The sequence below is a fragment of the Onychostoma macrolepis genome, chromosome 01, assembly GCF_012432095.1.
Source record: "Onychostoma macrolepis isolate SWU-2019 chromosome 01, ASM1243209v1, whole genome shotgun sequence".
Lineage (NCBI taxonomy): Eukaryota > Metazoa > Chordata > Actinopteri > Cypriniformes > Cyprinidae > Onychostoma > Onychostoma macrolepis.
In genome coordinates, this window is record NC_081155.1 from 46,175,125 (window position 1) to 46,193,645 (window position 18,521).

The 18,521-nt window shown below is 33.9% G+C and overlaps 1 protein-coding gene across 1 annotated transcript in view; it reads left to right on the plus strand.

Annotated features, from left to right (window-relative positions):
* The window catches only part of LOC131537798 (A disintegrin and metalloproteinase with thrombospondin motifs 5), a 32,094-nt gene extending 14,920 nt beyond the window's left edge, over positions 1-17,174 (plus strand). Inside the window, exons 5-8 of the mRNA XM_058771447.1 lie at positions 5,553-5,736; positions 8,027-8,202; positions 10,467-10,642; positions 12,478-17,174. Coding sequence (XP_058627430.1) covers positions 5,553-5,736; positions 8,027-8,202; positions 10,467-10,642; positions 12,478-13,108 — 1,167 coding nt within the window. The 3' untranslated portion in view covers positions 13,109-17,174. The remainder of the gene's footprint in view (positions 1-5,552; positions 5,737-8,026; positions 8,203-10,466; positions 10,643-12,477) is intronic.
* Positions 17,175-18,521: the final 1,347 nt, after the last annotated feature.

The window sequence follows — 18,521 nt, forward strand, 5'->3', positions numbered from 1 at the left end:
TTCTTACCCCACTGGCAGATATTTTTTTTACTTTTGGCAGATTTACTATCTTTTTTTTTCTTTTTTTTTCCAGGAAACAAGACATAATATCTTTAGTCATTTTACTTGTCAAGTAAATGCATCTTAATTCCATGATTTTTAGATATTTATATCTTAAGTAGTGCTGTCAAACGATTAATCGCGATTAATCGCATACAAAATAAAAGTTTTTGTTTGAATAATAATCTGTGTGTTCTGTGTATATTTATTATGTATATATAAATACACACATACAGTATATATTTTGAAAATATTTATATATATATATATATATATATATATTTATGAATATATTTCTATATTCATATAATTTATATTAGAAATAAATATATTTAATATATAAACATAGCATATTTTTCTGAAATATATACATGCATGTGTGTGTATTTATATATTATATACACAGTACACATACATGTAATATGTAAACTAAAACGTTTACTTAGGATGCGATTAATCGCGATTAATCATTTGACAGCACTAATCTTGAGTCATTTTACTCGTCAAGTAAATGCATCTTAATGCCTCTGAAACAACTTGCTTTTTGGGTGATGTCTCAGCCCCAAAAAATCAAGTTCAACTTTACAGATTTTTCTCATTGAATAACTGTTTCACTCTGAATCAAGCACATTATGTAATTAAAGCAGACTGCAAACTGCATTTCATGTTGACTAGTTTAATTTCCATGCTGGTTTAATGTTGATCAGTGATGATTTTGAGGCAGTCCAGTGTTATTTTGGTACTTTTAAAATATACTATTATCATTTTTATTAATATTTTGAATTAGCTTTTATTTTTATATAAATTTTTAGTCATTTTGTTCTGTGCTTTTTGCCATTTTTTTTTTTATTATTATTTTATATATATATATATTTTTATTAATATTTTGAATTTATTAAAGTTTTATCAATATTTTATATTGATTTTATTTTCATTTTATTTTCATTTTAAGGCATGTATTTTTTGTCATTTTGCTAGTTCTTGTTGTTTAAAGAAAAAAAAACTTTTTTTATTTAAATTTATTTCAGTAAGTTGCTTAGAAAACATTTAGAATTTCACTTAGTTTAAGTTTTTCATCTTATTTCAATGTTTTTAATAGTTGTAGTTTTAGTTAACAATCCTGTGCTGGTCATAGTCATCCTGCTCAACAGTTACATTTCACTGCATGAGACGAGTCATCCAGCCTGCTCTTTCTGAGGAAGCTGGTTAACTGAGGACGTTAGAGACGTTTGTCCTGTGGTGTATTTAAATAACTTGCTCGCGTTTGTTTGTCCATCTGAACCGCACCCATGTTCATCTGGTTTGCAGTGTTTCTCTGGGCTTCACGTGATCAGTCTCTCTCACCGCTGTCTCCTTCACATAATAAACATCAGATCTCCTCTTTCAGACCAGTTTCTCCGGCTCCGAGGAGCGTGTCAGGGGCTCTTGAACATCTCTCATCGTCTTCTCTAAGACTCCTGCGCTCCTTCAAACACTTCCATCAGTCTCTCTCTCTGCTGCTTTCTCTCTCACTTCATCATATTCATTCCTCTTCAACATTTCAGCACAACCTTTTCAGATGTTCACCTTCACAATAGCATCACTAGTGCTCTGGGGTCGGTAGGATTTTTAATGTTTCTGGAGTAAGTCTCTTCTGCTCACCAAGGCTGCATTTATTTGATCAAAAATACAGTAAAAAATATGAAATATTATTACAATTTAAAATAGCTGTTTTCTATGTGAATATCTGTTCAAATGTAATTTATTTCTGAGATCAAAGCTGTATTTTCAGCATCATTACTCCAGTCTTCAGTGTCACATGATCTTTCAGAAATCATTTTAATATGCAAACAATGCTAGTTATTAAAGAATATTAATATATATATATATATACAATTTCAGAATTTAATAAAATGATAAAAAATATTATCAATTATTATTAATTATTAAATGTAATATAATAAAATAGAATAGAATAGAATAGAATAGAATAGAATAGAATAGAATAGAATAGAATAGAATAGAATAGAATAGAATAGAATAGAGTACAATACAATACAATACACAAAATCGTCCCTGATTTGGAAAATGCTGATTTGGAAAAACTAAAAAGTTATAAAGTTTTCTTTTATAGTGTTAGAAAACAGTCATTTAAACTACATTCATGAAATAAAAACATGATCTTCAGAAATCATTCTAATATGCTGATTTGCTGCTCAACAAACATTTCTGATTATTATCAATGTTGAAAACAGTTGTGTTGCACAATATTTTTGTGGAAACTGTGATGCATTTTATTTTTCAGGATTCACAGATTAATAGAAAGTTCAAAAGAACAGCATTTATTTAAAATAGAAATCTTTTCTAGCATTATAAATGTCTTTACTAATACTTTTGTTCAATTTAATGCGTCCTTGATGAATAAAAGTATTATTTTCTTTAAAAAATAAAATAAAATAAAATCTTACTGACCCCAAACTGGCATGTAATTATTTATATTTAGCACAGTTTTTGTGATTCAGCACTGCTGTGGAGGACAGACGTTCAGAACATTTTGTTGCCATTATGTTATGAAAAACGTTATTTCTGAATGTTCTATGAAGAATCAAAATATCTAGCTTTTTGAATGTTTCAAAAATGTTTATTCTTGGTTATGCAAACGTTACGGGAACGTTCCATTGTATCGTTTTGCAAACATTATTGGAATGTTACTTTTGAATGTTCTCTGAACGTTTTGAAACAAGTAACATTTAAAAATGCTACATGAACGTCCAACGAACATTCAAGAACAAATGTTCCATCAGTGATGTGTAAACAACGTTTTTGTGCTAACATTTTAAGAACATTATTAAAGACCAGATAACGTTGAATGAACGTTCTATTAACAGTAATGTTCATAACGTTCCAGAAGGTTCCTGTCATCAGCTCAGAGCATCAGACATGTGAATCTGAATCTCCTAACACTATTATCCTCGTGTGTCTCGCTGTTCTGACTTAACTAGATTAGAATCAAACACATTTAACCGGCAGGAATTTCCCATCCTCTCGTCTGGCTGGTATTTTTATCCGCGTCTTAGAGGTCATTAAGTGTTTTAGAGGCGATGAAGAATGTTGCTCTTGTTTGGGCGTCTCTTCATGCATGTGTGTTTGTTTGTGTGTCTCTCTCTCGTACACACACCCTTCCTCTCGTTGAATGTCCAGCGTTCAGCTTTCGTGCTCATTTTTGGCTCGGAGCTTGTTTATTGCAGGTTGGTGAATGACACACGCCTGCACATAAAACACTCTACTTCTTGTAGATTACAGGATCTCCAGCGGGAGGTCCTGACAGTATCTAGTGTTTCTAGCCATTTGTCTTTAGGTATAAAGTCTTACAGACAGAACCACAGTTGCCAAGTCCACATATTTTATGCGACTCTGGGCTTATTTATTTTTTTTTTGCAAAGTTGTGTTAAAAAATCACGGGTTGCGGTTTTTGAGCTTTTTTTTTTTTTTAAATATGGTTGTTTGTTAGGAAAACCTGACAAGCAACTTCGTTTCTTTACATTTATGGTCGATGTTTGTTTCCAGTATATTGTTGACACTGTTATTTAACAAAAAAAATCAATGCATACAATATGCATTGAATTGGACGAATAACCTATGTTCAATCGATCACAGAGAGCCTTCGCTCATTTCTGACAGTGCTGCGTATCTCATTTCGCTCATTCCGCTCATTCGCTCATTTCAAACAGGGCTGTGTATCCCAAAAGTGTCATAAGAAAGCATTGAAAGCATTGATTCTGTTCTGTAATATTAATATAAGTCATACACTGTCAGAATAAAAAGGTTGCATTTTATGCGTGCAGCAGCCTGTCACTGCAGTCCCTTATTAAAATGAACCATGGTTTTACTAAAGTGGACGTAGTTCAACTATAGTATTTATAGATTTCCATGGTTACCACAGTAAACATATTTTATCCATGTGTAAACAAAAATATAACCTAATAAGTTGCAATTAAGGCATATTGAATGTTAAAATGCATTTCAAATATAAAGTTAAGTAGGTATCATTACCCATTTTACTCTTAGTAATTTAATAATTTAATAATTTAATAAATTTAATAATTTAAAAGTCAGTTTAGAAGAATCGTATCGGTATCGGTACCGATATCGCCGATACTGGCCTTTAAAAGCATCGGTATCACATCGAAAACAAAATAAGCAGTATCGTCCATCCCTAGTGGCTATATTAAAGCTCCCCCTCAGTGCTTTTGTTTTGTTCTCCTTTTCCATCTCCATAACTAGCTCGTGGTGATTGTAGGATTGTGTGTGCCCCTCCCGCTTTGTTGCAATTTGATGATTTTTGTAAAATAACTTCTGTTTTTGCTCTTGAAACTCCGAGTGGTTTCAGTTTACTATGTTGCAGGCTCATTCACTGATAATAAACATATTTGTGTTTATAGAGTTCCATTATGCAGAGGTGGACAGTAACTAAGTACATTTACTTGAGTATTGTACTTAAGTACACTTTTTGAGTATCTGTACTTTACTTGAGTATTGTTTTTTCTGGAAACTTATGACTTTAACTTCACTACATTTGAAAGACAAATATTGTACTTTTCACTCCACTACATTTCTATCAAGGTCCTTGAAGTAGAAAGTCGTTATTATGTAGCTGCTTTGAAAGTCAGTGGGTGATTTTTTTCTTCTCCAAAACGTGACTTTCTTTTTTTCAGACAGTTTATCAGTAATCTCTCTTGTAGGGCTCATGAAGTGATTGATGCAGCTTCGAGTCCAAGACAAATTTCCTGCAAAGTACAATAAAGTATAACTCTAACTCATATTATCGCGAGTTGGACAGAACTTATGGAGAACTTTGGAAGAAGCTAGGACTCTTACTAGAGTTACACTGCAAAAAATAGTATTTATGTCTTGTTTTCTAGTATAAATATCTAAAGATTCTTGAATCAGAATGCATTTACTTGACAAGTAAAATGAAGTAAAATGACTCTGAAAATATTATTCAAATTTTGTTAGTTTTTGCTTAAAACAAGCACAAATATCTGCCAATGGGGTAAGAAAAATAATCATAATTCAAAGGCTAAACAAGATTATTTTTCTTACCCCATTGGCAGATATTTTTGCTTGTTTTAAGCAAAAACTAACAAAATTAGAATTTTTTAGTTTTTTAGTTTTTTCAGAAAACAAGACTTAATGTCCTAAGTCATTTTACTTGTCAAGTAAATGCATCTTAATTCCAGAATTTGAAGACATTTATACAAGAAAACAAGACAAAAATACTAATGAAGAAAATAATTTTTTACAGTGTAAGATTGTTTGAAGGATGACTGCTAAAATACCCTTCAATTCTTCAATTCAAATTCTTCTCCCCACAAGAACTTTGGTCGAGTTTGCTTATTTTATGTATTAGAGAAATCTAGTACATTGGCGATCCACCCAAACTACTGCTCAGCCAAATACAGCAAAATCTAACAATGTCAGTGTGTTTTCTGCTCTTCATTAATCGATGTCTGATGATCTCTGTCCGCTCGCAGACGTCGAATCATGGCAGCTGGAGCTCCTGGGGTCCGTGGGGTTCGTGTTCTCGCTCGTGTGGCGGTGGTGTCCAGTTTGCACATCGTCTCTGTAATAACCCTCCTCCCCGAAACAACGGCCGCTACTGCACCGGGAAGAGAGCCGTGTACCGCTCCTGCAGCGTCACGCCGTGCCCTTCAGCCGGTGAGCGTCAAACACACATGCATGCACAAATAATGCATGCTCACAGAAGAAAACACATGCAAATGCAGCAAATTCTGAGGCTGCATCACGTAGATCCCTGATAGATCCTGCAATCCCAGAATGCATTGCAATAAACTCAGTGAAAAGTTCTTTCTAATATGATACCGTCAAGAGAAATATTAAGTAGGTACCTGACACATTACATCGAGATTTCAGAATAAGATGTGACCCTGCAGCACAAAAGCAGTCATAAGCAGCACAGCTATATTTGTAGCAATAGCCAACAATACAATGTATGAGTCAAAAATCATTAGGATATTAAGTAAAGATCATGTTCCATGAAGATATTTTGTAAATTTCCTACCATAAATATATCAAAACTTAATTTTAAATAATATGCATTGTTATGAACTTAATTTGAACAACTTTAAAGGCGATTTTCTCAATATTTAGATTTTTGTGCACCCTCAGATTCCAGATCTTTAAATAGTTGTATCTCAGCCAAATATTGTCCGATCCTAACAAACCATACATCAATGGAAAGCTTATATATTCGTCTTTCATATAATGTAGAAATCTCAATTTAAGAAAATTGGTCCTTATGACTGGTTTTGTGCTCCAGGGTCATAAATGTGTATTTTAGATGCTGCAGCTGTGTTTGTTCAGCATTTTATTCACCTTTTTGATTTCACTAATAATTTTTTTGTTCTGCAGTCTGGCATTCATTTTTATAAGATACAGTTTTTAATTCAAAACCAATGTTGTTACTAAAACTAAATTTAGTTTTAATTGATTAGTTAATTGAAATAGAGCTAAAATAAAATATTGATATTAATGTTAAATTAAAACTTAAACAAAAGCAAAAATGCAACAAACTGAAATTAAATAAGCATATGTTACTTAAGTGCTAAAATTACTAAAACTAAAACTGAAATAAAAATTAATTGGTAACACTTTATAATAAGGTTCATTACTTAACATTAGTTTACATGAACTAAGAATGAACAATACTTCCACAGCATTTATTAATCTTAATGTTAATTTCAACATTTACTAATGCATTATTAAAATTAAAAGTTGTGCTTGTTAATATTAGTTAATGCACTGTGAACTAACTAACAATGCACAACTGTATTTAAATGAACTAACATTAATAAATAGTAATAAATCATTTTATAAATGTATTGTCCATTGTTTCTTCATGATAGTTAATACATTAACGAACATTACCTAATGGAACCTTATTGTAAAGTGTTACCAATAAATTAAAGCTAAATATTAATATTAAGAAAACTAAAACTAACAAACAAGAGGAAAGCACAAAACAAAATTACTAAAACTAAAGTGAAAATGAAAATATAAAATAAAAGCTAATTCAAACTATTAATAAATACCATACTAATTATATATAACTAGTATACTAATTAAATATAAATAATACTCAAACACAATATTAATGACAGTCATGGCACTTTAAATAAATTTTCAAACTTTAACTATAAATAAAAATTAATAATAATAAAAAATAATAACAGAAATGATAGCCAAAAAGAATAATAATAACATTAATAATAATAATTTATTTAATATTATTGCCATTGTTATTGTTGTTGTTACAGTTAATAATAATTAAATCTAAAAATATATAAATAAATATAATATAATATAATATAAAAGTGTATTTCCTTTACTCTTTCAATTATCGTGAGCTTGTGAAAACCTCATCTATAATAATTATAAATTATAAAGAGTTCTCTCCCGAAACCAGCTTAAGACCAGCAAACTCTCTTAGACTGGTTTAAGCAGAGATTTTTAACACATTTTGTTCATATTTTTAATTACAATGCTTTTCTTACTTGGATATCTTTGTCTTGTTTCAGCCCAGATATCTAAAAAGTAAAAGTATTTTCTAGACAAGTAAAAATTATTGTATTGTTTTCAGAAAAAAAAAAAAAAAGTCAAAATTTTTGCTTGAAACATGCAAAATGATCTGCCAATGGGGTTAACAAAATAATCTTGCTTTCTGTGTGAAATAAGATTATTTTGCTCGTTCTAAGCAAAAACTTACTTAATTTTGACTTGTTTTTTTTTCTGAAAACAATACAATCATTTTGACTTGTCTAGAAAATGCTTCTTGATTTAAGAATGTTAAGATATCTTGGCTGGAAACGAGACAAAGAACCTACGTAAGAAACGCATTTTTTGCAGTGTAAATACTGTATTAATAACAGCAGCAAACATTAGCTCAGTTTGTGCATGGAATATATTTGCTCTCATTCGTCTGCGTCAGGTAAGAGTTTCCGTCAGGAGCAGTGTGAGCTGCGTAACGGCCCTCAGACGGACCCTAAAGGAGTGAAGACCTTCGTGGAATGGGTGCCTAAGTTTGCCGGCGTGCTTCCCAAAGACATGTGCAAACTCACCTGCAGGGCCAAAGGGACGGGATACTACGTCGTGTTCTCGCAGCGGGTGAGGGAGCCACCGATCTCTCATAACACTTACAAACTGACTCCACATACTGAAAGATTTACATCCTTTCGACATGATATTATAGAAATGCCATACTGCTCGTTGAAGCGTCACATGGTGCTTCAAACCCAGCTAACAGGAAGCGTTCTCAGAACAAGGTTCTCTAAAAGATATGAACAGACATCTTACAGTTACGTTAATAGAAGTTAGCTGGTTTTTAACAATATTCTCAAACGTTAGCACTAAAACATTGTTTACGCATCTGTTACAGAATGTTTTTTTTAACAATTCAGTTGGACATTTGTGTAACATTTTTTAAATGTATCTACTTGTTTCAGAACGTTCAGAGAACATTTGAATGTAACATTCCCATAATGTTTGCAAAATGATACAATGGAACATTCCCTTAAAATTTGCATAATGTTTTAAATTTAGGCATTTAGCAGACGCTTTTATTATTAGGACAAAGAAGCAATCAAAACCAACAAAAGAGCAATGATATGTAAGTGCTGTTATAAGTCTCAGTTAGCCTAACGCAGTACACATTGCAAAGTTGTTTTTTTATAGTAAATAAAAAGAAAATAGATTAGAGAACATTAGTGTTAGAAAGTCTAGAGAACGTTTAGAGAATGTTTTTTTTTTAAATTACAAAACTGAATGTTTTGAACATTCGTAGAACATTCAGAAATAACATTTTCGCAACTTAATGGGAACGTTAGAAAAACATTCTTAGAACATACACTGATAAAACTGATGTGTTAGATTTACTTAAAATATATATGCACCATTTTTGCATCATACTTTTTAAGTAAACCCAACTTGTTTATTTTAAGTAAAATAACAAAGATAATCTTTGATATATGAACTTAAATATTTGAGTTCACGCAACATTCTTTACTTAAAACATGCAATATGATATAATCTACTAAGTAATTTCAAGTTGCGGTAACTTAACATTTAAACTCATTTATATAAAAAATATAATTAATTGAGTTGAACCAAAATAACATTTTAACTTATTTTAGATCTTCGACTATTGGTCTGCTTGCTGCACTGCTACGTTTCTCTCAGCCGCAGTTTATAAAATTTACTTAATGTAGCACTGGAAAAAAACATGCTATTAAGGCATGTGGTTCACTTGCAAACATGAAAGTAAGCAAGCAGACAGTTTGTTATCCTTTTAAAATAATAAGTCTACTCAATATACAAACTAAATTATTTAATGTAGAAATTACATTTGTTTTTATGTAGTATTTACTTCACCACAAAATCATTTCTCTCAGTGTATTTTATTATGTTATGAAAACGTTCGTCCAGTAGCATTAATAAAACTTTTATTCAGAGTTATCTAGTCACAGCACAAAAACATTATTTATACATTGTTCCTAATGTTAAATCTTTTAGTTGGATGTTTTTCTAATTTTTCTTTTTTTTTCTAAAGTGAACATTCAAAACAACATTCCTTAATGTTTGCAAAATGATGAAATTCCTTAAATGCTCATATAACCATTTTTAAAAACAGATGTTCAGAGAACATTCAGAAATTAGTATTTTTGTCTTGTTTTCTTGTATAAATATCTACAAATTCTGGATTTAAGATGTATTTGCTTGACAAGATATTATGTCTTGTTTTCTGGAAAAATTATCCAAATTTTGTTAGCTTTTGCTTAAAACAAGTAAAAATATCTGCCAATGGGGTAAGAAAAATAGCCTTTGAATTATGATTATTTTTCTTACTCCATTGGCAGATATTTTTGCTTGTTTTAAGCAAAAACTAACAAAATTTGAATAATATTTTCAGAAAACAAGACAAAATACCTGTCAAGTAAATGCATCCTGATTCAAGAATTTTTAGATATTTATACTAGAAAACAAGACATAAATACTAAGCAAGAAAATATTTTTTGCAGTGTTGATAACTTAATGGGAACGTTAGCAACGCATTCTATCAATATCATGTCCAAAAACATGGTATTTTAGTGCTTTTTGTTAGTGATATATTTATTAAACCTTGAATATTTGTGCCATTATTTTCTTTACATTTACATTTATGCATTTAGCAGACGCTTTTATCCAAAGCGACTTACATTGCATTCAAGTTACAGTTTTTACATTTTATCAGCTCTTGCTTTCCCTGGGAATCGAACCCATGATCTTGGCGTTGCTAGCGCCATGCTCTACTATTTGAGCTACAGGAAAGCTTTAGTAGCAATAGATGAAGACCAAACAGCAGGTGAGGTTTGGTTTGTGTGGTGTTCCTGCAGGTGGTTGACGGGACGGAGTGCCGGCCGTATAGCAGTTCGGTGTGTGTGAAGGGAAAGTGTGTTCGCACCGGCTGCGACGGGATCATCGGCTCTAAACTTCAATATGACAAGTGCGGCGTCTGCGGCGGCGACGGAAACAGCTGCATCAGAGTGGCTGGAAACTTCACCAAGAAGAGGTTAGAAAACACACACAATTGGAGGCATTCCACTTGTTTTTAACCAAACCCTAAGAAACGGGGACGTCATCAGAAGGAGGTTTTGTCAGGTTTATATCAATATCTCCCTCATTTATGGTGAAGTTGTCCATAAACACACACACTCTCTCAGACACGCTGCAAAAATATTTATTAAGTATTTATGTCTTGTTTTCTAGAATAAATATCTCAAAATTCTGGAATTAAGATGCATTTAAAACGACTCAAGATATTTTGTCTCGTTTTCTGAAAATATTATTCAATTTTGTTAGTTTTTGCTTTAAAAAAAGCAAAAATATCTGCCAACAGGATAAGAAAAATAATCTTAATTCAAAGGCTAAACAAGATTATTTTTCTTACCCCATTGGCAGATATTTTTTACTTGTTTTAAGCAAAAACGAACAAAATTTGAACAATATTTTCAGAAAACGAGACAAAATATCTTGTCATTTTACTTGTCAAGTAAATCCATCTTAATTCCAGAATTTCACAGCTTGAGACACACAACTGAATGCGTAATGTGGTTTACAGAAGTAGGAAATGTTCCTGGTACAATATCCTTTGTTTTCCCTGGGACAACATTAGAGGAAAACATGAAAGAAAAGTAAAATCACAAGTCAGATGTGTTGTACAGCTTGATGGAGGCTTTCACTGCTTCTTAGATGCTTCTCCTCCAGAGTTTCAGGTCTCAGAAATGTCTCAAATTGTCCTCAGATTTGCACTCAGAAGTCAGAGATCTCAATATAAACTCAAGCATTTCTCACCCAGTGATCTGAGCTGCTTCACACTCGTTGGATTCTTGCTGAAAGAACCAGTGACTCATTTGGGTCTGTTTTTATGTATTCTGAGGAATTTTAGGAGAAGCACCTGAGACAAATTTAATACCTTTTTGAAACAACTAAGACTTAAAAGATTTTTTTGAAACAAGTCATACTCTCAAGCTTTAAACAATGTAGACAATGACACACAACACAAAAGCTAATTTGTTCTAAAAAATTAAACATTTAAAATTTGTTACATTTTTTTCAATGATAAAATAAGTTTATTTTTCTGACCCCATCGGCAGATATTATTCCTTGTTTTAATCATAAACTTAATTTTGATATTTTTTTATTGGAAAATAAGACTTGATATCTTAAGTCATTTTGCTTCTGAAGTAAATGAATGTTTATCTTCTTGAATTAACAAAAAGAGACATACTATGTCTTTATTTCTAATATATATATATATATATCTCAAAATTAAGTGAGCTGATCCTTTAAACAAGAAAAAATATTTGCCAGTAGTGTCAGAAAAATTTTATTTCATTCCATTTGAATATTTTTCTTAACCCATGGACAGATGTTTTTTTTTGTTGTTGTTGTTTTTTTCTTGTTTTGAGCACTTCGTGTTTAACCGGAAAAAAAATAAAATAAATAAATAAATATCTTATGTCATTTTGCCTCTCAAGTAAATGTATCTTGATTTAAGAATGTTTGGATATTTGGTTTGGAAGCAATAAGAAATAAATAATATGAATTTTCCGAAAAAAAAGTAGATTAAAATTAAGTAAGTTTATACTTACAATAAAAAAAAAATTGCCAAAAGGGTAAGAAAAATATATTTTCTGATTCCATTGGCCATTCCATATTTTTCCTTGTTTTAAGCATAAATTCACTCCATTTTTATTTAGGAAAACAAGACTTAAGCCATTTTGCTTCTCAAGTAAATGAATCTTATTTTTTAAAAATTTGATATTTGTACTGGAAGAGACAGAAAACACAAAATAAGACAAAATGACTAATAAAGTCATGTGATGTTGTCTCTGTGTTCTGCAGTAAGGGCTACACAGATGTGGTGAAGGTTCCCGAAGGCTCGACGCACCTGAAGGTCCGACAGTACAAAGCCAAAGGGCAGTCGCGCTACACGGCGTATCTAGCGCTGCGGCGGCCCGGAGGAGAATACCTGCTCAACGGGAAGTTCATGATCTCCACGTCCGAGACCATCATCCCCCTCAACGGCTCCGTTCTCAACTACACCGGCTGGAGTCAGCGGGACGAGGCCCTTCACAGCATGGGCCCCGGGGCCCTTCAGGAAAGCCTGGTGGTGCAGATTCTGGCCACGGACGCTAAGAAACCACTAGACATCCGCTACAGCTTCTTCATGCCGCGCAAAATGCCGCTTCCGCCGCGAACGGTCGCCGCAACTTTGGGAACTGCCGCGGCGCTGTCGTCGGCGGAGATTATGACGTTTACGACCGAGGTTCCTGCAACGACGGAGCCTCCGACGACGATGCCCGCGGGGCCGCGCTGGGTGACGGGATCGTGGATGACGTGCTCCAGAACTTGCGATACGGGTTGGCAGAGTCGCACGGTGCAATGCAAGGACCCTCAAGGGAAGCTGTCCAAGAGCTGCCCGCTCAGCGCCCGGCCGTCGGCCTTCAAGCACTGCCTGATTAAAAAATGTTGAGGACCCCTCAATCAGACGAACTTCCTGACTGAGCTTCGTGAAGCACGTAGACTGAACCATTGCAGTTGCGTTCCGATCACTGTGGGATTCTGCTAGCTTTCGCAATCGCGTTGCGTTGTGACTTCGGACAAGGAGCTTTAGCTCTAGCCTTGAATGTGGTGATGGTTAGCCACGCCCCTTTGACAAAGCCACGCCCCTTGAGTTCACACTGGCAGTGATTTAAACCATTTCTATAGTGTTTGAGGCTCTGGCTTCAAATGAGTCAATGTTCAGCCACGCCCCTTGAGTTCACACTGGCAGTTATTTAATCGTTGCTGTAGTGTTTGAGGCTCTGACCTCAAATGTGTCAACGTTCAGCCACGCCCCTTTGGCAAAGCCACGCCTTTGACTCAAAACGACACGCCCCTTGACTTCACACTGGCAGTGATTTAAACCATTGCTGTAGTGTCTGATGTTAAGATGCGTCCACATTTACCAGTGATAAAATGGAATGTTTCATTAACGTTCACGTAACCAGTGTAACCACAAACAATGTTTTTAGAACTTAATGGGAACATTAGCATAACGTTCTGTATCAATATCATGTCCAAAAATCAAAACCCTCAATCAGATGAACTTCCTGGTTCAGCTTTGTGGAGCGCGTAGACTGAACCATTGCAGTTGCATTTGTATGAATGCGGTTCTGATAACTGTGGAATTCTGCTAATGTTCGCAATCGTATTGCGTTGTGACTCGGACAAGGAGCTTTGGCTCTAGCCTTGAATGTGGCAATGTTCAGACACACCCCTTTGACAAAGCCACGCCCCTTGAATTCACACTGGCAGTGATTTAAATCATTGCTGTAGTGTTTGAGGCTGTAGCTTTTGATGTTAAAATGTGTCCACATTTACCAATGATAAAATGGCATATTCCCTTAACATTTACATAACCAAGAAAAAAAAAAGTTTTTTAAGCATTTAGAAAACTGGATTCTCTGAAATAACGTTTTCATAACTTAATGGGAACGTTAGCTTAACATTCGGTATCAATAGCATGTGCAAAAAACAGAGTGTGTTGGGAATCCCTCAATCAGATGAACTTCCTGAATCCTGCTAGTGTTCACAATTGTGTTGTGACTCAGACAAGGAGCTTTGGCTCTAGCCTTGAATGTGGCAACTTTCAGCCACGCCCCTTTTACAAAGCCCCACCCACTGATTCAAAAGGCACGCCCCTTAAGTTCACACTGACAGTGATTTAAACCACTGCCGTAGAGTTTAATGTTAAGTTGCAATCACATTTACCGTTGCTCTGTGAAATCAAGTCACTCTAACTGGATTCCAACGATTGCGTGAAAAAACGTACACTTTTTTTTTCTGCTGACCAACAGAAAACTGCTTGGTGACTTCTGTGTGAGTGGCACTTCATACATCTCTTCTTAATAAACAACAGACATTGGATCGTTTTGGTTCACAAAACATCCCTGCAATTTTGCTAATGTGACCGCAACGTCAGTGGCCGTTCTAACTCGACTGTAGTGCTGCACGATATAAAGCATAATTTAATTTCCTTTTGATTTGTGCTTGCGCAAAAGTGCAATAATTCTTGGAGCAAAATAATCAGGATTACACTGTAAAAAACAATTGTTCCAAAAAGTTGTTTCAACTTAAAATAATTTGTTACCCCGCTGACTTAAAATTTTTAGTTTAATCAACTTGAAATTTTAAATTACTCAATGTTAATTTAAGGGACAACTGGAATATTTTAGTTGAATAAACTAAAAATTTTAAGTCAGCGGGGTAATAAATTATTTTAAGTTGAAACAACTTTTTTTTTTTTTTTACAGTGTATCAGATACCGTGCCAGCCTACTTGATTGCAGTATTCGACTATATCAGTCTGCGCTCCCATTGGTCGTCATTGCATTGTCACCGTTTATTTGCATAAAGCTGGACCAAGTTGTTAACAATTGTCAACAGATTTACTGATCGCTGTCAGTGTGAACGTCCCGTTACAATATCACCCATAAGAAATAAGCTTCGACTGCAGGAACGGAAAGGTCAATGCAGAATGCTGAATTTCCAGAGTGAATCTCATAAGACTAAGACAAACTGGGAATATGACTGACCGCCGGTCCGTTCCTGAGCTCGTTTTCAGGGTTTGAGCTGACGTTGATGTGTTTGTTCCTCTGTGCTCCATGTTTATGTCCGTTTGAGTCTGAAACTCCCACAATGAACTGATCTTCCTTTCTTTGCTACAGAAAAACTAAACAGGGCTCTGATTTGTAAATGTGTGTATGTCATTTTCTGTGTTCAGGGCTCAAACGACACTGTGTGCCCTCGATACTCGCAATAACGCCAGCCGATCGCTCACTCGCTCGCAGTCGCGCCGTTTACATGTTCATAGGAATGTTTCGGGTTTAAAACAAACAAAAACCTTGTTTAGAGTGACACACTTACAATGGACGTCTATGAGGCAAGAAATACACAGGGTTAAAGCAGAAATGTGAAACATGTATGTTTATTAAAGCCTGTATACTAATTGCTATGTACAGAAATGTGTGTAATTTGAACTGTAAGCCCAGCCAACAAGAAACGTTTTTACAATGTTCTGGCGAGGTTCTTTTAACGTTATGAACAATTCAAAACAATTAAAGTAACTCGTTTAAAGTTATCTGGTCTTTAATAATGTTCTCAAAAACATTATTTAAACATCATTCATGGAACGTTCATCTGACATTTTTTAAATGTTGCTACTTGTTTCAGAATGTTCAGAGAACATTCAAAAGTAACATTCCCATAATGTTTGCAAAATTCTAAAATGGAACGTTCCCTTAACATCCACATAACCAATTAAAAAATTCAAAAACTGGACATTTTGAACTAATAACATTTTCATAACCTTATGATAACGTTAGCACAACGTTCTTAGAACATATTTCTGTTAGCTGGGAGACTTCTGTTCTTTGCAGATGAACTTCTGGTTATGTGTTACCGATGTAAGTGACTTTTACATGTTCTTATAATGTTGCACAGACAAGGTGACACGTTTAAAGTTTTTTCGTTGTCTTGTTCAAAACAATGTGTTTTCTGACATTGTGATACAATGTCTTGCCCCATAGACTTCCATCGTAAGATACTGTAAACACAATCTTTAAAATTGAGGGAGGAGTTTTTTCTGTGTTAATGAACAGCTTGACTTGTATTGAGACCGGAACATTCCTTTGAATCATTTTTCACCTCAGTTCAACCTCATAACTTCATTTCTCAGACAGTGAAACACTGAAGCTGAAGGAAATAATGACACGGAGTGTGTTTTCATGCTTCATAGTTGACATATGCAAACGCTCTTGCAAATTAGCACCACTTCTCAGATATGTGATGTGTGTTCAGATAACATACATGTGGTTCATGTGTGTGTTTTTATGAGCAGCGGAAATCAGTTTAAAGTCAGCATGATTCAACTCTATTTACTTTAATTCGTGTTCCTGCTCTTATTATATATAATATAATCTTTCATAGTAATTTGATATCATTTGACACCATCTCATCAGTTTAAAAATAAAGTAAATTTTAAAATTAATGAAAAGAAATGCACTATTTTTTTCTCATCTTATATCCAGTTTCGATTAGAAGTGCATCACATTACAGAAGCGCAGTGTGAATGCGTTTCATGTTGACTTTAAACCTGCTGCGGTTGTTTCATTTGTGAAGTTGTTTGATTCATGTCACACAGATGCAGTAACTGAATGAACTCATGTGATTCAGTGTTTGGTACCTGAACTTTTTCCAGGATTTCATCTGTTTACTCCATGTATGCAGTACTGTTTTACCGTCTCAATGGGAAATGGCCGTTTCACTGAAAATACACAGCACTGATTTTATAATTTATTGTTTGTACAACTGGTATGTGAAAAAAAAAAAGAAAACACAGGATGAATTTATTTATTGTTATGCTCATTTTGTCTCATAAATACTATTTAACTAGGAATATGAGTGAGCAGAATAGTTCCTTTTGAAGAAAATTGTGTTTTTTAGCCATCTTCATGAATATATGTGTATATAAAACAAAGTGCTATATTTAAAAGTTTACGTTTTATCGATTCATTTGTTGCCTCACTGAGATATCCATCTAGTTTCTAACTAGTTTCTCAACTAGCCATTTGAGTTTGTTGAAGTACACAAGAGCGGAGGATGATATTTCTACGGTCCCATACGTCACTTCTTCTACTGAACCTCTATTAAACATACAACACAGTGCTTCAGGAAGCATTGCTTCATCTTAAATGAGATTTGAATGAGCAGTTCGCTGTAAGACTAAACTAGAAGACTAGAGTTTATTTTGAGAGCAAACAGGAGTGAGAGGGGCAAGTTGTCACACTTTTTATTCCAGTGAAGATTTCTCAGTTCTAATTTCTAAACAGACACCAACCAGCAAAAACTAATGAACATTTCCACTGTTATTCCCAGAAAATAAACATGCAGTTCATTTAGCACACGCTGGCCCATATGGGGTAAGTTGTCACATAGGAACTTGCTGTTTATTGATACTGATTTGAGGAGGAAAAAGCGTTCTTAAATATCTCTATTAAAATATATTATTGGCTTTTAAAGGATTTTGTGTGAAACTTAAAAATGACACCAAACGATTCATGAAACAGCAAAAAAGTAGCTTTAAATCAGATTATAGGTCAATAAAATAGATGAAAACCAACATGCAATCTGTTTATTGAGGTGAAACACCAGCTATTTATCAAACTGCAGAGATGATGGTGAAAATACACAGAAGCTAATAACTTGTTCAGACTATAAACGTTCTTTAATAGGCTGTTTTATTAGTCTTTGGTTACTGGATGAGATGAGAAGTACTGCTCAACCAAATCACACTAATTAGTAACTGCGTTTAATATAGACTTTAGGTCTGCAATCAAAAATCTGAGATCTCAGTATGAACTCAAACATTTGAGATGCTCCACATTGATTTTAAAGCTCTAGATTGGATGAACTAGTGACTCATTTGCATGGGTCTGTTTTTATTTCTCCTAACGACTTTTGGGAGAAACATCTGACAAAAACATGATGCTTGTCATGAAACACAACGTTGAGTCTCCGTGGGTCAGGGAGGTTCAGTTCAGTCAACTTTAACTTTACCCTGAGATGGGAAACTCTTGAGTTCTTCATTTACTGTTATAATATCAGAGGAGGAAACTGGCAGAACGGTAAGTTATTGAACTAATATTAATTTTCATGGTATCCCACAGGCAAAAGAATAGAAAAAAAACATGAAGTATAAAAACATAATTCAATCAGGTAATGCTTTAAGCATATAAAATGTTCATGGGTGTAGGCTACAAGACGTTACAAACATTTGACATATTAAATACACATCATCCAGTGTCTATTTCAATATGCAGCAGCTTTTTCCACAGTCTAATGCTC